Source organism: Eptatretus burgeri, chromosome 10, assembly GCF_056783735.1.
Source record: "Eptatretus burgeri isolate ZD-2024b chromosome 10, Ebu_testis_v1, whole genome shotgun sequence".
In the NCBI taxonomy this organism is placed as follows: domain Eukaryota; kingdom Metazoa; phylum Chordata; class Myxini; order Myxiniformes; family Myxinidae; genus Eptatretus; species Eptatretus burgeri.
The window spans coordinates 81332567-81352491 of NC_140970.1; the positions used below are offsets into that span (position 1 = coordinate 81332567).

Here is a 19925-nt window from a genome sequence, read left to right on the forward strand (position 1 = left end):
CCGAGCGTAGCTCCGTGGGTTTTGATCCGATCCTTATAAAATTAGGGTGCGAGGTTTGTATCATGATCGAGTTGTGTTTTCCTGAGAATGGGCATGCTGTGCCCATTATGGGCGGAGCCACGCCCAAAGAACATGTCTTTTTAGGGGGTAGCCAATTTCAAGTTAAATCTTCTCCGAGGGGGTTTGTCGAATCTGACAGGGGTTTCGGTATTTGGTTAGCCTAATGGCACCTGCATAGCCCCACGGAGCTCGATTTTTCATTTTCGTCCCAAGGTCAAGGTCACGAACTTAGAAAATGTCAAAAAAAATCAATAAATTGGGCATCGAGCTCCTCGGGTTTTCAACTGTTTCGAATGAAAGTTGGTATGCAAGTAGTGCTCTTTGAGTACTACAACTTTCATCATTTACGTTTTTCCCGATTCCCGCCAGTTTGCCCGTGGCGTCCCCTCGAAGGTCAAAAAAATTAAAAAAAAAAGGTGAACCGTGTACATTGCTCGTGAACCATCGCCATCTCCAGACTTGTTTAATCTATACTTCATTATTCTTACCCATCCACAGCATCTTACATTTATTTATGTTAAATTGCATCATCTGTCAATCTTTTTGCCGAGTGTACAAGTATTTAGACTTTCCTGAATCTGATCACTCTGCTGTCTATCTTACATTCAAGCTTTGTGTCATCTGCAAATTTGGAAAGCCAACTCTTTAACCGACTGTCCAAATCATTGATGTAGATTATGAATAATAATGGTCGGAGTACTGATCCTTGAGCTTCCCCACGACTTACATGCTCCCAGCCAGACATCCTCCCATTCATAGCCAATCTTTGTTTCCTACCACTAAGCCAGTTTCCAATCCATTTACCAACCCAAACAGCCACTCCACAAGCCCTCACCTTGGCTAACAACCTCCTATTACCTCATAAAATGTCTTCTGAAAGTCGAGATGGACTACATCCACTGCACTTCCGTCATCCACCCAAATCAGAAACTGTTTCATAGAACAACAATAAATTTGTTAAACATGATCTCCTTCAGTAAACCCGTGCTGATTGCCTTTAATTAGTTTAAAAAAATAATCTAAATTGTTCCTTATCTGACCTCTAACGTCTCCAACATCATCCCATCAACTGTAGTCAAACTCATCGGTCTATAGTTCCCCAATTATTCTCTGGATCCTTTCTTAAGTAACGGTGTTACATTTGCTACTCTCCAATCATTTGGTGCCTGTTCTGCCTCCGACGAGCTATTTAAGATATCGGTGCTCCATGACCTCCCTCGATACTCTGATGCATATTATCTGGCCCCCGGGCTTTATCTGGTATTAGTCGTTTCATAACTTCCTCCACTCCGAACTGAAACTCCTGTAAAAGTCATTCCTTATCTCCTTGATTTATTCTCTGTTATTGGCAATTCCCCTGACTCTTCTTGTGTAAATGTTGAAGCAAAACAACCATTACATAAGCCTGCCATCTCACTTTCTTCACTCACCAATCTCCCTGTGCTGTTTTTCAAGGACCTACACTTGTCTTAGCATGTACTTAAAGAATGCCTTGCTGTTCTCCACCTTATACACCACAAATATTGACTGACAGGATAGCCAAGATGTATGAACACTCAACTCAAAGCTGTATAGCCTAGGTTTGAGTCCTGACCCAGCTATAAACTGTCATCCTGGTGTTTTACATGCAGAGTGATTCATCTTCAACCCCCCCTCCCCCCCCACCCCCGATCTGATGTTTAACTGGGCATCCCATCTGCTGGTATTTGTTGGTGGACGTTAAAGAACCAATGCTGTCCTTCGCGAAGAGTAGGTAAGCTATAACCGGCACCCTAAACAAATTCTAAATCCCTGGCCGACCCTACAGAGAACATTGCATCAGCTGTGTCCTCAGCAAATGACGCTACTCTACAGCTTTGTGCTGCAAACTAAAGAAGATATTTAATATTCTTGGCCATATCCTTTTCATATTCTCTTTTACCTTGCCGAGTTATTTTCTTAATTAATCCCTGTTTACTCCCATACTGATACAAGTCTGATTCCAGTCCTGTTAATTTATACTTAATAAATTCCCTATGCTTTTGCTTAATAGCACAACTTACATTTCTGCTCAACTACCCGAGTCTCTTTTTGCCTCTGGATTTACACCTCACTGGAATATATGTACCCTTTACCGTAGACACTGCTCATTTACTCCTTTAAAGTTGACCATTTCTCTTATGCCAATTGCCCTACTGTTGCCTATCTCGACTCTAGAGCATCCAATTCTCTCTTCAAACCCTCAAAGTTTGCCTTCCTGAAATACAACAGCCTTACTCAACCACCACAAACTGAAACTCTTAACAGAATACTTGCACACACTACATTATGGGCCCTTGGGAAACAGGTTGTGATAAAAATGGTCTCAAACTTCAGGTTCACATTTATTATCCCTTCAAGCAAAAATCAGTTTCAGGATCAAACATTTTGTTGAAAACAGCTGTCAACACCAGAGTTGTATTGACCTCAAGGGACCTTCGTACACTCAACCAACTCAGTTTGGACCTAGATGTGAGATAGCGCAGTTTACTTCTGAATGGTCCAAATGAACTAACCCTTTGCTTGCCAACAGCTTAGATCATTTCACATTGTAAGACAAATACAGGTTAGCAGATTTAAAATATTTCAAGCATTATAAGTCTGAAATAAATAGTAGGCAAATGTTAAAAAGAGAGGACCCACCACCAGTTCCCCCTCCTCCACCTTCTTTTTCCTCAACCATGATGCAGGATAGAGAGGGACATGCAAGTTGAGGTCTATACAAATGGAGGTAAGGTGAAATGCATCCCATATATCTACCAGTGAACAAATTAATTTGATTATACCAATGAGATCAAATCATTTACCTTCACTAAAGCCATGAAACAAGCCAGTCTCCTTATTTTCATCCTTACCAACTGAAGCTCTTCGACAGGGGTTAATGCTTGAAAATATAGGAATTTACAATTATTTACATAATTGGAAGGAAATCTCCATTCATTCCAGCACCAACAGATCTTCACTTGAGCTCTTTCTCGCCAACTGGAAACGACATGCAGACAAGACAAGCAGGCAATCAATTTTTCACTTTGACATTTGCTTTGCAGAGCTTGGGAGATAAAAGTTCAAGGTTCAAAGTTAAATGGAATCTCAAGTCAGAATTTTAAGGCAGAATTACTGGATCTGAAATGAAAATTATCATCTGATGTTATCGTGAGTATAAAGTAGCATCGACATATTACAAACACCAAAATGGAATGACCATCAACAGGGAATGCTTGAGAAAATAGAGAACAAGCATTAAAAAATAACTTTTGGCGATTCATACAATGTCAGGTGGAGAAATTATTTATTTTTAATTTCGTTTTCAATCTTGTACTGCTTGGAATGTTCATCAGATCCCCAAATTTAACTTGGTAGAAGTCTTGCTTCAGTGAAAGGCACCTTGATGAAAATGTACTGCAGTTCTGTGACGCACTAACCTTTGCAACTCATTTCAATAGATAAGAACAACGTTTGTTGTTCTCATCTTTATTTTATCACTTTTGGTTTCCAGAATGGACTAAGTCCATCCTGTATCCAAAAGTACATTCTGTATACATGGTTAGCATGCAATGGAGCCTCCTCCAATTCGGCATCAGAACCAAAGGAAGAAATAATGAAAAACAACTTCAATACCATGCAATGATGTTCATTTTGTTCACGGACAGACCACTTGTGCACAAATTCAATATAAAATCAAAATATAAGGTACATGTCCCTTCGTTATTTCGAAAGGATGCCGAAAACGTTTTTTGTTAAGCTCAAAATATACATAAACAGCAAAAGCATAATAAAAAATATCAGCAATCTTAAAACACATTGTAGCAGATGGTAGGAACAAGGCAAACGGCACGTCAAGAAATCAAGCCATACCAAGTTGGTCTTTATCGTTCTCCGTCTGAGTGCGCAAATGAAAATGACGGCACAACAACAGCAGTAAAAAGCTGACCAGTCCAGTCATGGTGAAAAACAGGGTACAGTAGTGGAATTTGTCATAACCATGCTTCTCCATCACCTACAACAACACCACCAACATATATAAATACTTTGGTGAGTCGACTAATAAAGCGACGTCAAAAATCTAGTTTGAGTTTGTTCAGTAAAAGACATGCATCCTTGGCTCCAAATGTTTCAGCAATGAAGCTGCGAACTCACCGAACCAACAATGACTGGAAAGGACATCTCTCCAATTGTTGCGCCCATGATGAGAAGCGTGACGGATGAACCTGCACAAATACACATACGATAGAACAAACAAAGGGGACTCGCTTTCCCACTGCTCCACTTCTACAATCTATAGAGGGAAGACGTCACGTGGAATGGCAGGCGAGTAGTTATTTCTGTTATTCCAATGGAGCCAAAATGTGACATGAAAGAGAATGTGATTTATACTCGACAATGGAAAAACATGACTTCGTCCGTAAATATTGCAGCAAAATTCACATTCACCGTTTAATGTTGCCGTTTTCTTTTTCTCATGAATGTTTCTCATGTTTTCTTTTTCCCCCACTCCCACCGTCTAAGAATTGGGGTCGTTAAATTTTCCGTCATGGTAGTCGTAAGACAGATGCTCCTAATAGTGAAGGATAGTGGTGTAAATTTAGCTGGATTTTTCTTTGCACCCTTTTTGTTTTAGAACTTTGCACCCTTGAAATGGCTGCGCACTGTTCTACTGCGTAAACTTAAAATCCCGAAATTGTTACGTATTTGGTTGGAGAAGATCTCGCAAGGTTGAAAGCTCAAGGTCAGGTGAAGGTCTTTCATTAAGCGACTGTATATCCATATCAGTTGCATCATTATGCGAATTCATGGCAAAATGATGCACCGACACCTTGTATGCACACATTTCTGGAAAGGACTTCTTCACTTGACCTGGGGCTTTCAACCTTGTGAGATCTTCGCTGACTCAATACTTCCATTGTTATGATACTACTTTAACTTTAAAAAGTTGGCACTTTTAACCTCTCAAGCCTGGTGTTGGCTTGGTGGTTAAGGTTGCTGGCTGGCTTGGGACCTTAGGGTCCTGAGTTTGAGCCCCTGTTCACCATTGAATTAACACCAGGTGGGGTTCACTCAGCCTGTCATCCTGAGGTCGACGAAATGAGTACCAGTGTACTGGGGTAATAACCTTTCAGGGTAAGCTGCTTCGGAGTGGCGACCCATCCAGGACTTTACTCCTTGTCAATGAAACTGCCTCGGCAGCCCCTATGCGCCTTCAAGGCACGAGAGGAATGGTATGATTATTATTTAACCTCTCAAGCCACTCATTAACGTTCTGCTGTGCGTTTTAAGTGTATGATTTGTCAGCCTTTTGTTTTTCCTTTTTCATCTTCCGTTATCTATCTTTAAACTCAAAACAATCCAAACAATATCAGTTGAACCACCGTAGCACCTAAACCTCAGATGAAAAAAAAAACATATCAAACAGCTTTGATTAATGGAAAATGGATCAAGATTAAATAGTGATGGATTAGAAAGATTGTTATTGCAGTGTTCCTTTCAATTATTGCCTTGGAAATGGAGCATATCTTCCACAAAGGTGATCAGCGTGGGGAAGATGCTGCTTAGAGAGAGACCAAGGAATGCTGTGGCCACGTACAAGGTGCCAACACTGGACGAGGCAATGAGAACAATGATGGCAGAAATGACACTGCCAACCTGCACAGAAAATAAAATGGTCAAAAAAAAAATCAACACGTAAATTGATCAACTACACCTTCAGGTAGTCACAAACCGCAGCAAGGATAGGCTCTGAACTGAAACTTGCACATTATCACATGTTGTTTATTTTTGCTGATATGTTCCATGTGCAATTCATAAAATGTGTATGTACAAACGAACAAAAAACAAACAAACACCAACACAGATGGAAGTGGATATTTTGAGACCAGGTAGATCTCCGTTCCACCTCCTCAAACCCACCATGTGAGGATAGCAGCAAACAACAGCAACACACCCCAGGCAAAAATAGCATTCCTTTCCTGCAGTAATTCTCTGCAGATTACTGTAGTAGGACCCATTACCAACTATAGTATATGACAGTACTACTCTCATATACTATAGTTCTAGTTCGAACTGTAGCGTTTTTGCCTGGGACAGACAGACACACACACACACACACACACACACACACACACACACACACACACACACACACACACACACACACACACACACACACACACACACACACACCTGCATAAGTTTGTGTAGACAACGACAGAACTTTAACCCCATCCTCTCCTGTACCATCCATACTCCATCAGCACCCCCCCCGCCCCCAAACCCATTCCAATTATGTACAAACAAGTTTTCTCCAAAATTCTGCAATGTACAGGGATTAAAGTTCAAATTTAAGCCGTGATGCTTAAAAATCCTGATTACATTTTAAATATGTTTTAACACAATAAGTGACTCACCGGTCATCACCGTACTGCTCTTACTAAGACATTTTGTGATGTTAGTCAATTTCTGGCAACATCATAAAATAATCAAAATTCTACTGCACATCACAATCTCCCAGCGAAGTTGTTTTTTTATTTTATTGAGTTACCCCCACACTCTGGGCTATGTCCAACTGCACAGCTATCTGGAACACTATAGTGGACAATCAGATTACCATTTGATTGTGACATTTACTCCGATGTTTGGGCAGAAATGCAAGATGATCCGATCTCACACCGACGATTGATGATCGGATACTAGTGAACAATTTTGGGAACTGAAATAAAGAGCAATAGCCAATAAAGTTCATTGGCTGTCATTGCCAATATGCTTGCAACATGTCCATGAAATTTCAAAGAGCGAATCATTGGTAAACCATATATACAATATATGGTCGTGGATTCACAAACTAAATCACAGTCACAGCCCATCATTTTCACTGAAAGTCGTGAGTTCAACATCTTTTAGAGGAAGGGGGTGGGGGGGGGGAGTACACGATTGAAAGCAAACGATTTGACGATCTAACGATGAGACTACTTTTAGATTTGGGATGCAAAAAAAATTATGGTTATGATCTTTTTCTGGGGGAAACCCGAAAATGTATCTGGTTCCTTTACAAGCATCTTGACATCTGGGCTAGATACTGCTCCTAGAGTTGCTTTAATGTGTGTGTGTGTGTGTGTGTGTGTGTGTGTGTGTGTGTGTGTGTGTGTGTGTGTGTGTGTGTGTGTGTGTGTGTGTGTACGTGCGCGCAGAGCAAGTGTAGAAATGGATTCGTGTTTAAGTACATAACTCACCCAACAGAAGATAAGAATTACATGTCCTTGGACCACAGTGCTCGCAGGGATGCTTAGCAAACGACCAAGAGCAAACATTCCCCAAAAAAGAGATGTGAGTAAAGCTGCAGAATTGGGCGTCATCTGAAGTGTGCCCATGACGCCAAAGCTGTCCACCATGCTTGCATATTCAGCCTAAATATGGAAAGGAGGGAAGTTGTATTTTTTTAAATGTCAATTATTTTTTAGGCAAAAAAACCAAAATCAATTCCAAAAGGATTGTCTCACAAACAGGGAAAGCACCACTTTTGCACACTCACCATGGTGCCCTCAGCAGTCACGAGAATGAGTGTGCCCAGGATGTGTGTCAAGACGATAGTGAGAGTGAAGCGTATGTTGCGAAAGCAGAAATCAGGTTGGTGAGGATTCTCTAATAGAAAATAAAAAAAAAACATTTCAAATAAAAATAAAGGGTACAAAATACATCATATTGATAAGATCGCAACATTCTAGTCAATTACTCCTCTTCGTCGCATTGCATTTGAGAGTGAACCTTGCAATAAAAATTAAAAAGGTACATACTGCTGAAAAAAAAAAAAAATATATATATATATATATATATATATATATTACAACACAATCTCAACCTAGTATAATGAATCATCATAATTGATAAAAACGTTATTCAAAGCACGCTATTAAACTCGAGTTCATAGAACACTATACCCCACGCAGTGTTCAAATATATATGGTACTTCAATTATTATTTTTTTAATCTGGAAGTTTAGTGCTACTAAAGAGTGTTGTACACCACTCTTGAATCGCAGTTTCGGAGATGTAGGCTTTATTGATCACCATGGAACGCAGTATCAATCTGCATTGCACGTAGCCATATTGGTGGCCTCTTCTTCACCCCAATACTGAACCCTCTCATATGCCACGGCCACTTCCCAGGAGCTGTGCTTGACAGTCCCGATGACATACACCACCCTGTAGAACACGTCCAAGCACTGCAAACCTGGAGGTTCTTGGAAGTATTGTGAAGGCGATATACGTTTCCATCACCCTATCTAACACGTTACATTAGTTATTCGTGCCTGTTGTTTGTGTCATTTATATAGTCCTTGAAAACAGTAAGTTTCCTATTTGGAATTATTTTCAATTTTGTTTGACTGCTAAGCAGGTAGACAGAATAAAAATATAACCTCAATCCTCTCTTGGCATGTGCGATCAAGACAAATTCTGAGCCAAAGTACGGTAAAATGGCAAACTTGTCTTCACATTCATGTTCCGATTTGCGTTCAAAATACAACATTCCATTGAAATAAGTTGTTCTTCAATCATAAACTGATGACAGACAGACGGACGAACGGTCACGAACCAATTGTTTTCACCCCACTTTTCCCTTCGTGTGCCTGGGGCAAAAAATTTAATTAATCGATAAGCACCTTACGATACAAAACGAAAAGGAAGAGCGAGTTGTTACAAGTTATTATTTAATCTAATGTGATGAGAGTAGATTTTGGGGAGACACAAGAAATTTAACACAACACCGAACTAGAAAATACAGCAGCGGCAGCAATCTATGGAAAAATCTTAAAGATTAAAAAAAAAAAAATGAAATGAAATCAACGATCCTTACCAAGACTCATCGGTTCACTAAAAAAGTCCATCTCAAGATGAGTTTTATCTGACTCGAGCAGGGGCTCGGATTTGGAGCATTTTCCTCGCACCAGCAAAACGATGATAGTCAAAGGGACAATCAACTGGAAAAGCAAGTCAGACATGCCAGAGGTAATCAACGCTGTATGTATGAAGTGCATACCGTGTGGTTACGTGCCTCAGGTGGAGATGCGATTTGAAATTCAAAGGTTCTGACATCAGGAAAAATAAAAGTACCCGATGGAATTCAAGGAGAAGATGCTAAACAAATACAGTAGTCCCATGTTTGGAAGATGGGGAGCATTGCCATTTTAAAACAACAGTCAACACTCCACCTGCAAAACGTCAGCTTACATTGATGGCTGCCATTATCAAGAAGGCATACGAGATGCGGCTGGTAGAGTCTCCCTCGAAAGGGAGCGAGTATTGTCCGTGAGAGCCCAATTGATGTGGGATTATAAATATTCTCAGCGACACGGGGTCAGAGTAATTATTGGCAGCTTTGTGCATCACCAGGCAGTTTTCCTTGGTCAGAAAGGACTCGGCAATGAGTGGGCTCACAAATGCACCAAAGCCCATCCAGAAGTGCAGTGCCTTGTGGGGAAGGTGGCAGAAGGGTTGTGGGTACAAACATGGGTTGTCGTCAGCAGTGATCAAGTTTTATCCACAAACACGCAGTCAAAGACAATTGCACAGCCACAAAAATATATTTGGTAAAGATTGGGATGAACGAATCAAAAATGTACAAATTAAACAAACCGCTTTGAAAAGTCACCAATAAGCACAACGCACGTTTTGTACAATTATTCCCACATAGTTTGTACAAATTCGCTGTTCGAAATGTACAATTCAATGTTCGTATCTATCTGTTATAATCAGCTGCTTGCTCCACGCCGTGTAAGCATTCAATCTTTTCTGTTGAGTTTCTGGGATTGCGACGCAATCAGGATTTCTTTGAAGCACTGCTTATGCTCTAATCGCCTTTTCTCAGAATTTTGCCTCTCCTCTCAAAAGTGCATATTCCAATCGTGTTCCCATAACACGTCATGTGGCTTGTGGATTTCTTTCCTTTTTTTGCAAACAGATCAACTCAATCACCGCTAGGAGAATGATGTCATGGATTGTGAGGCCGGTTCGCAAAGGAGCACTTATCCATGCAATACAACGAATATAGACCTGGTGCATAGTTACCATCATCAGATCAGGTACTTTGGCCATCAAGCCGGCCTTGACGCTGTTTATGATGACCGGAGCGAAAGTACCGAATTTTGTCAGTTTGCTATGTCCTGCTGTCTGTTGGGAGGATGCTCAAAAAGATTTGGGAAACCCAGGTGTATCATTTCATCAGTTTGCTGTAGATTCGGAAAGGAGACAAGTGTATCTCCGTGGTGAAGAGAGAAAGCTGGACTCTGATTGAGCTTTTATGATTGCGCAGCTAGCATTTTGCTTCAGGTAGGCTGAACATGTCTATGATACATACCAATTATATTTGTGTGCCGTATCCTTACAGGGTTAATTGCGTAGAGATATTGAATACATATATGCTAAATATTTATTCCTTTCCGTTATGCCATAAAACATTATGACACCATGACATGGATTTCCCGAGTTCCTGATCGCAAAAGATAAGCAGCTGGTTCATCATCTTGATCACACATCTGTCATTTAGGATGAAAATCGTAGGTCGAAGTTGTCCGTCGGCTTGAAAATGTAATGTACATGGTTTTAAAAAGGAGGATGGGACGAGGCCAAATGTCACTTGGGACACCAGGTTGTGTGGATGTACTGTTAGTTGGTCCGAGGCTCAGATAGTGGGTTCCAATCGTTCCAGACTTTTCACAAGGCTGGACGTGATGTTGTGGGGTCAGCAGGTGGGTTCCCCAAGTCCCTGGCAGCTTTCTGCAGGGCTAGGTGTGCTGTTGCAGGTGCCACAGCTGGGTTCCTCGGGATCCCAGGCATGCTGCCGTATGGGCGAATTACCAGTGTCCTGGGTGGCTTTCTCCACTGTGGGGTTCCGAGGTGTTTCTGGACGGTTTTCTGTGGCCCTTGGGGCTAATTACTGTGTTACATTAAGTCGATAATTTCATCCCAAGTGATGTTATTTTCTCACCTGCTGCTGAGGGTGAGAGGAGGGGCAAGTAAAGCCATGAGGGCAGAGTGGGTTCCCACAGCTCCCCCTCATCTCATCTTGACATATCTGGTCATGCCTGATCTTTGGTCATGCAGTCCAGTGACAACCTGAACTGCAATAGGCAAATGACATAAGGCTCTTCTCCCACACATTACATAGTTTCAAGATACCTTTTCTTGACTAAACAATCGAGGGCTCGAGTATACTTTGACAATGTAATTGAGATTTTGATGACAACTACGATGATAGCTCGATTGTCAGGGTCTGTTCAATCACCAATGTGGTGGTGGGCAAAAAGGTCACGTGATCTCATATCGTAGTTGCAAAAGGTCAATTGAGATAGGTGAGGTAATAGGTTTGAGTTTATGCCCAAGGAAAAAAGGTAATATTTGAATGATAAACCAAGAGTTTTGCATACGACGAGGAGAATCCTTCCTTTTCTCCAACAACCTCATTTCAGATCACCAATTTAGTTTCAGACCCGGTCACTCTACCTTGGGCATGCTGCTTCGACTCACCCAACAATAGATGGAGGCCCTCAATGCCAAACAGGAGATCAGGGCCGTCTCTGGCCATATCTCGTGCTTTCAATACAGTCTGGCAATCCCGTCTTACTCTCCAAACTCTCTGCCTATGGCATTCAAAGTCAACACCACACATGGCTTATTGACTTCCTCCACTCTGGTAGCCAATGATTGGCACTAAACGGAATCCTTTCATCTCCTCTCCCCATCATGAATGGAGTGCCCTGATGCAGTGTTCTGGGCCCAGTCCTATTCCTGATCGTCATTAATAATCTCTCTAACTCTCCTGACAAAATCCCCTTTATCCAATTGCTGACGACTCCACCCTCTGCCGTGACATTCCTCATCCTTCAGACAGGTAAGCTACAGCCTCTTCCCTCTCTCCAGACCTTGACAAAAATCACAAGCTGGTCAAACACTTGGAATATGTCTTTCAATCCTGAAAAATCTCACACTCTCACTATCTCTCTCTCTCTAAAAAGACCATCTGGCAAACCCTCCTATCTACTTTCTTAACAATCCTCTCGAGGAAGTTCAGTCATTATAACTCCTGGGTCTCACTGTCAGCCATGATCTTTCTTTGTCAAATCACATTTCAAAGTTGGCCTCCAAAGGTAGTCGTCGACTGGGCATCTTCCATCGTCGTACAAAGTCCTTCCTTGGCAAACCTGAACTCCTATCTACCTTCAAGGCCTTCATCCACAGCTTGATGGAGTAGTGCTCACTCCTCTGGGCTGACTTCCCTGCCTCATCTCGCTAGGCTTGACAATGTGGAAACCAAGGCCTTTGAGATTATTGGACTCTACCACGATGAAGCCAAGTCTATGACCATCATTTTGCCATCTCAGACAGTCCTGTGGTCTCTCAGTTTTCTACCGCCTCCTTTCTGGTCTTGCACCAGTCCCTAAAACAGTATATTTCCTGTTTTGAATGATTAAAAAAAGAAATTGTTTGACAAACAGACAGCCTGGAGCAATTGCTTTTCCCCGCCATGCACATGTGCGCGATGGGTAACGAGAGGGCTCACACTTTTACCAACTTCAAAGCCAAAGTACTGCTAAACCACAGGTTTTAGAAGTGATTCATGTTCTACAATGTTCAAAATATATAATTAAATTGATATGTAGTTCCTCGATCATAGACTGACTGACAAACAGAAGCAATTGCTTTACCCCACTTTGCGCATGCACATGTGTGGTACTAAACCGAAACTTGCATCCTGACTATGAGACACAACGGGGTCAGTAATATGTCAACATCAAAAACCTTGTTGTGTGTGTCAACAAATAATCACATTCACTATTTATTAACTTCTATTTCACCAGGGCCCTTTGCTTGTATCCATGACAAGCTAAGCAAGAATTAAAGTAACATAAAGAGGAAGAGAAGAAATTGACAAATTAAAACTATAATCATCAGTTTTCCAAAAGGGGCAAACAATTTGTCACAACCACATTTCATCAGATAGCCATATTATTGGAGTGGAAACTCTTATGTTGTTGGAATTGAGTGTGGCAGTGTTCAACATGTCCATTTTTCACCTGCATGATAGGAAGCGAGTACTTGTTGTAGATGTTCAAAAGTTCTTGGTTCGATACAGGCTCGATGCAGCCCATGGCCAAGCCCAAAAGAGCCAGAGTGATGACCAGTTCGACGAACTCATTGCACAACGGGACACAAGCGAAGAGTAGAGAGATGACAAATGTCGCTATAAGCAGTATCACACGAGGTGAAATTCTGTGGAGAGAAGCGGTGCAATGAACATCTCATCGAGGACAATGGTGAAAGAGACGTAATAAAAATTAATGCATCAAACAACAGACCACCTTTCCCTTCATTTCAACATGTGGCTTGTGGAGTTTCAGAGAAGTTGGCTCAACATTCACCACAATATGCACATGGATGCTTCGTTGGTTATCATCGGACTGGAGCATCACCTCCGAATGCAGCCAGTCACATGGGTGTCCAAAGATGATCAACATCTGACATTGGCTTGCAAGACAGCTCAGACATCACACACTTGCATTTGGAATGTTCAGTCTGGGTTTGATTCCCAACCGAACTCGAAAACCAGCATCCTGGAGCTTCACGGGCAGGGCATCATTGTGTGTATGGTCCTTTGGAGGGATGTTAATTTGGGTGGTCCCATTCATCAGAATTTACTGGTGGATGCCAAAACGTCCCACGATATCTTTCAAGAAGAGTTGGCCATTGTGCATCACCACTGTGTCCAAATTCCTGCCTTGATGTGCAAAGTAATTACATACATGTAGTCATGTGTAGCATAGGTTTGGGGATGATCATGAGTAGGGGAGTTGAAAGGTGAGTACTGTTGGAAGGGTAACTGTTCCAGCGGTAGCATCCACAGTTGGTGCAGGCAAATTAAAGGTCTAATTACAAGAACATAAACATGATAGCTTCAATATTCATGTATGTTCATCCAAAATACCAATAAAAAAAGACTTGTTTTGTGCAGCGCTGGTGTGGTTTTATAGTACGTATTCTAATTGTACCGTACATACTGTATAGACGTACCCGCTTTCTAACTGCACTGTACATACTTTATAGAGGTACTTGGTTGAACAAAAGACAACGTGTAAAAATTGTGGTCTACATTGGCACATTGTGTGTGTGTGTCCAAACAATCAAACAGAGACAAACAAACGGACCCAACTGCAATGTCCTCTCCTCTGGTGAGGCTAAAAACACAGAGCATTTAACAATGGATCATTTAACATTTAACAATGGAGAACAATGGATCACACTTCCCTTGTCGCCTGCTCTCCCTTGTTTTACGTTATGTGTGTTAGCTGTTATATGAGCCTCGACAATGTATATAAAGACAAAATGGATGAAAATCAACAGGACATTCATTGAGGTATGCTAACCGCTGTGGGGGGAAAAAAAGAGGAGAATCTGATGTTTTGAGCGTTAACCCTTCCTCGGAGCGAAGCTAATGCAGATGAACACTAACATTCAGCAGCAAGACTGGTTCTTCATTCTCCATCTAACACCACAGAGCCTCACCGGGGTACTTTGTCTCGGTGACCCTTTTCACACCTCGAGAGGCCGTGTTAAATCTGACTGCACCATGATGCCCGATTAAGGTCGATCTACGTGCAGACATGCGGACACGCGGACATGCAATAGTCTAATTGTACCAAATCCCCCCACAATGTAATACCCTCGACCTTTTTGGGTGAGATTAAACATCAATGCAATGCATGTAGGTGATTCAGATTTGTGCACCCCTCGTGTTGACGGTCAACACAGTCACAATTCTCCGAAATCGAGGTCTTTTTCACAAATCTAGTTGTTCATTCGTCGAAGTGCTCAAGGTGAAGTCATCTACAGCTAGGTGCTCAACAAAAAATGTGACATTTAATGTGGGTACATAAAAAAGTTCTTTGAAACAAATGCCATTTGATTCACACCTGAACTGTTTGTTCATTTAACACCTGTCCTGCACTGCTCAATGGAAGGCAGATTGTTAACATTACCCCCAAGATGCTAACGGCTGCTTCTCTGATCCAAATTACAAGCTGGCTTCCCTCTTGCACAGTTGTGAGCACAAGTCTGCTTTACAGTGTTCTTGTTCAAACTGGTGCGTCAACATTGCAGTTCCTGAGCATCTCAATCGTCTTCATCAAATTGTAGTTTCACCATCTGGGTGCTCATTCACTACCTAGTGCTTCAACCAAACAATAACATTATTTCCACCTGTGTTGTCATTACTCAAATACTGTACGAACTTGTACTACGTTTCCAAAAATCAAGTCGTGCCATGATTAGATGCTTGCAGTGAAAGAGTGAACTACATGCCGGAACTTTGTCTCTGCACACACAATGGCTTGCTCCTTGCCTTGGAAGGATACTACCACTCCCACTACGACTACAACAAGCCTGGCGTTAGCTTAGTGGTTAGGGTGGCTGGCTTGGGATCCTAGGGCCCTGAGTTTGAGCCCTGTTTGCTGCTGAATTAACACCAGGTGGGGTCGAATCAGCCTGTCATCCTTCTGAGGTCGGTGAAATGAGCACCAGTGTACTGGTAATCGGGGCACTGCATCAGTGGCATAGCCACATCGCGAACCAATGATGCATCCAGCAGCCTCAAGGCTGCACATGAGAGTGTGAGTGCGTGTGTGTGTATTACTACCATGACTACTACTAATACTACCACTACTTTAACGCCCATTTTACCATATTAGGGGGTTGGTCAGCCAATGGTCCCTCTCCACTTAGTACTGTAAAAAGTATCCTCCTCCATTAACCCCAACAACTGCACATCTCTCCCGATTGCATCCTCACAGGGCTTTTTTAGTCTACTTCTTAATCTTTTCCCCTCTTCTACTAAACTCAACTCTTTTTCAGTACTACGAGCTTTGAGCCTCTTTCTTTTGTTCACACTACGCTGCTTATCCTTTAGTCAGTTAGAGCATCATAAAATAATTTTTGTGCCCATGACTTGACTCTGAATGGTAGTACCCATAGTCAGGTCATGGGCACAACAGAAACATCCCACCCCCCCCCCATGACAATTTAGGATTTTCACCCAAAATGAAAGAAGCGAAGGGAATAATTTTTGTTTTCCAGCTGTCTTTTCTGAACTAACCCTACAATTCTCTCAATGTCACTACAACCAATCAATTTTACTTTTTAGTTGATTCATAATGAAGGTTATTCTTTTAAAGGTCCATCAGCGGTGACATGAGGCTTCTTTCAAAATGGATCTTCGTCCAAAAGATCTTCTTCGTAAGTGGATATTGCAGAAAAACACCAAATTATTTTGCTTAATGCAATAGTGCTTGAACATTGCCTTGCCTGTGGCAGTTCCCACCTCTTTGTTCAAATATTGTGATGTTCACTTTGAAAATATTTTTTTATGGAATGTAATTATCAGCTCGTCTGTCATAATGCCTGTTCACAGTAATGTGACGATGCCATGGTTTCCCAAAACAATTTGTCTGCATTTCGACTTGGTCATACATGAAGGTAAAAATAAATTCCTGCCCAAAATATATTTGTATACCTTTTTTTTTTTGGAGAAATTGGAAACAAATCAACTAACGAGGCTCAAGCCAAGAAGCAGGCAATTGCCAAATTCAACAAAGTGCAAACTGTGCGATTTGTAAGCAAATCCATCATAGTTGCACAGACAGGTTGGTGCAGGCTACTGTCTTCCATCACCACACCTAATTTCTGGTCTTGCAACTTGTGCCCTCTTCATACTTTGTACCTCCTCACCCCTCACTCTACTCTTCCCCAGGGCTTACGTGGTCTGCTGGTAACGCAATTCCGGTGAAAGTCCCTACATCCACGCTCATTGCTCACCTCCACTCATTTGATCCGACTTTATCTTGCCTGTGGAACTTCCCAACAGGGATTCAAGATGGCTGTTCATCCCCTCCTCATGTTATCCCCCATCCATACTTGGGCTATTTCTTATCCTCATTAATTCCCCCCTTTTTTTTTTTTTGGTCTGTCCACCCATCCACCCACTTTTCCATTACTTTCATCCCCAGCCTACATCCTCATCCGTCTGATTTTCCCATCGCTCATTCTTCCTCCAAGTGTCTCTCTACCCTGCTTTCCAGTGCTCTTTCTGTTCCGTTCTGTATTCTAGTTCCTCCAGGAGTCTCAACTGCATAAAAAGAAAGGAAAGAATAAACTGGAAACATTTGCACCTCATTGGTGTGTTCACAATCAACAAAGTTATTCTTCATGCACAGCAACCAAATAAGGTACTTAGATTCTTATTCCATCCAATGGGACCATACTCTGTGCAGAGCGTTGGTGCTGCCAAAGCAGTCTCCTTGGCTATTGGGTACAATCCTGGACGGGTCGCCACTCCGACACAGGAACCCATCAAGCTGGCACTCATTTTGCCGACCTCAGAAGGATAACAGGTCGAGTTAACCCCACCTGGTATTAATTCAACATCTGAGTGGGATTTGAACTCAGGACCTTAGAATCCCAAGCCCACCACCCAAACCATTAAGCCAACACTAGGCATAGATTCCTACTGTATAACTTTTTATAAGACACATCACTTCCCTAGATGGTATCAACTAGTTGCCCTCAACCAAAATAATCTGAGGAAAAGTGTGCAACATGCAAAGCTAAATGTGTCATTTATAAATAAATAGATTGGGTGCTGTGATGAAACGAGTCTTTGGTCTTGCATAGGCCATACCAGGATGACTACACCGTTTTCTTATTTTTCTTCTCTCGTATACCAAGCATCACACCCCGATCTGGCGAACCTCGTTTGAATGGCATTGCTGGAAGTTTTAGGCATACAGTAACTCAGCATTATATCAGAGGTGCCAAATGGGAATTAAAGAAAAAGGACATAAATTAATTAAACATGTGTACACATTCATTTTTTTTAAAAAAGGTTAATACGATGGCATGTTGAAATGTAACACCTCCTATTCCTTTTCTCCAAAACAGGTAAAGATATTCAAAATGAAACTAAAAAGCATCTAAAAATGCAAAGCCCGTCCGCATTTGCTTTGTATTCAGACTTCTTCTTCTGCATACTAAACATGACAAAAACAATTTTAAAAATATATACAAAAAGATTGACGATTTTAGGTGACCTTGACCTTTTCACCTCTAAAGCAATGGGCTTCAGTGACCCAATATGCAAATCGTGCTCAAATTTCAAGTCAATCAGATGGAAATTGACGATTTTGTGACCTTGACCTTTGACCTTGACAGAACACAGGTTACACTCGATGATTTGGGTCATCGACATATTGATATGACTGATATTTTATACAACCTTGACCTTTTGATGTTAAAAAAAACAACAATCAACCAAGATTGGTTGATTGGTGAACCAATATGCAAGTTATTTAAATTTCAGGTCAATTGGATGAAAATTGAGGATTTTATGTGATGTTGACCTTTTGACCAAATTATTAATTTGGCTTCTCCATATTCTCAAAATAAAGCTTTGCTGAAAATTCGATAACAAAAGCTCAAATGGTGAAAAAAAGAGTTACGACCCGGACAAACACACAGACACAGAGAAGTGATTGCAAAAGCCCGTCTCTCGCTGCTTTGGGGATGGGCTAACAAAGACAGATACTGACAACGATCTTTATTCTCCCATGGTGCATACTTATTTCTTAACATAATCACCATGGAAGTCCACACATTTCTGCCGACGTTCAAGTGTGTTTGTGATGCCATCACGATAGAACTGTGTGTGCATCCCGCTGACTTAACCAGCGCTTCACTGCAGCCTTGACATCATCAGAAGAAAAATGTTCTCCACCAAGGTGTTCCTTAAATTTGGGGAAGAGATGAAAATCTGACAGAGCCAAGTCGGGGCAGGTGATCTCTTGTGGTGGTACTCCATTGACCGTCTCTTCTATCAGGATCGTAATAGTGCACCCAACTCTCTTCCCAAGCGCTTCATGCTTTACAAGACCGACAACATTGTGCTGCCCTTTGCTATCTTGACTGACGTAGTACTGACATATCTAGTATCAGAATCACAAAACTTTGCACCCAGTCGTGGGAAGGACTAATGTGTGGACTGTGCTTTGTTTCATTCAAATATCTTTACTTAGTTTGGAGAAAAGTAATAGCAGGCATTACTTTTCAACATGCCCTCGTATGTTTTTGACCAAAGGTTTGGATTGAACAACTTCTAAGCAATCCAATTTGCTTCAATCATAGTGTTAGCAAAGGGGCAAAAATAAAATCTTTGGAAATCTTATAAAGTTTGGCACAACTGAATATCTCTCAGGCTTTGAACATCATGATGATGATGATGATTCATAGTCTTTACAGAGCGTCATTGCAGACTCTTTATCATACTCTGCAGCCGTATATTGGCACTGGTGATACCGGGAAGTTTACCGTTGCCTTCGCAGCAGGCAGTCACGGCAGGAATTTGTAAATTGTTCAGGGTTAGGGTTAGTCTTTGTCTTTGTGACAACTCAACTACTCTTTGAGAAAGACATTGTGGGATTCAACTTCCACCAACGAATTCTGGCAGGCAGGATGCCAAGTTTAACATCCCTCGTGTTAATTCCCAGACATGCATGTTAATGCCTTGTCCTGCATCATGCGAAACATCAGGATGACGGTTTGTATAACTGGGCCGAGATTCAAACCCAGGCTTGATAGCTGACAAGTCAGAGGTGATTGTGCACAACTGTAGTCGAAGCTATCCTGCCAGAACTAATGTGTAGTTACACCTGACAAATTATTCCGTTGCACAAAAGCAGCTTGGAAACCCATCATCAACAACAACAACCACATGAACAGACCCAGTAGTTTGGTTTCAATTCCCTAACAACCCCTGACAAA

The 19925-nt window shown here is 41.6% G+C and overlaps 1 protein-coding gene across 1 annotated transcript in view; it reads right to left on the reverse strand.

Annotated features, from left to right (window-relative positions):
- Nucleotides 1-2410: 2410 nt before the first annotated feature.
- SLC60A1 (solute carrier family 60 member 1) overlaps nt 2411-19925 on the reverse strand; it is a 40992-nt gene continuing 23477 nt past the window's right edge. The window contains exons 2-10 of the mRNA XM_085899094.1: nt 13139-13334; nt 9297-9536; nt 8923-9046; nt 7601-7710; nt 7302-7475; nt 5571-5718; nt 4216-4286; nt 3934-4075; nt 2411-3060 (exon numbers count right to left, since the gene is read on the reverse strand). Coding sequence (XP_085755220.1) covers nt 3038-3060; nt 3934-4075; nt 4216-4286; nt 5571-5718; nt 7302-7475; nt 7601-7710; nt 8923-9046; nt 9297-9536; nt 13139-13334 — 1228 coding nt within the window. The 3' untranslated portion in view covers nt 2411-3037. The remainder of the gene's footprint in view (nt 3061-3933; nt 4076-4215; nt 4287-5570; nt 5719-7301; nt 7476-7600; nt 7711-8922; nt 9047-9296; nt 9537-13138; nt 13335-19925) is intronic.